General features: G+C 65.3%; 1 protein-coding gene across 1 annotated transcript in view; it reads left to right on the top strand.

Moving 5' to 3' along the window:
* The window catches only part of LOC104410649 (scavenger receptor cysteine-rich domain-containing group B protein-like), a gene marked incomplete at both ends in the record, with an annotated part of 3,631 nt that extends 3,271 nt beyond the window's left edge, over positions 1-360 (top strand). Inside the window, 1 exon segment of the mRNA XM_010020882.1 lies at positions 154-360. Coding sequence (XP_010019184.1) covers positions 154-360 — 207 coding nt within the window.
* Between the last annotated feature and the right edge of the window lie 9 nt (positions 361-369).

Here is a 369-nt window from a genome sequence, read left to right as displayed (position 1 = left end):
CACGCTGGGTAGACGAGGCCTCAGTGCCAGGGGTTAGTGGTGGCCTTGGCACCGCTGGGGAGCAGAGGGACTCGATGATCTTGACGCTCTTTTCCAACCTGGTTGATTCCATAAGCACATCCCTAACAGGGCCCATTCCCTGTGTATTCCCAGGCTCGGGCATTGCCAGCAGCCCCCGGCTCCGCCTGGTGGGTGGTTTGAGCGAGTGCTCCGGGAGGGTCGAGGTGTTCTACGCCAACAAGTGGGGCACGATCTGCGATGACAACTGGGACGTGCAGGACGCGGCCGTGGTGTGCCGGGCCCTGGGCTGCGGTGCTGCCGTGCTGGCCCCCGGCTCCGCTCGCTTCGGATGGGGAGCGGGCCCCATCT

Source organism: Nestor notabilis, unplaced genomic scaffold, assembly GCF_000696875.1.
Source record: "Nestor notabilis isolate BGI_N333 unplaced genomic scaffold, ASM69687v1 scaffold8338, whole genome shotgun sequence".
NCBI classification, from domain to species: domain Eukaryota; kingdom Metazoa; phylum Chordata; class Aves; order Psittaciformes; family Psittacidae; genus Nestor; species Nestor notabilis.
The sequence above is the reverse complement of the archived record's forward strand: the minus strand, read 5'-3'. Positions and strand labels throughout refer to the sequence as shown.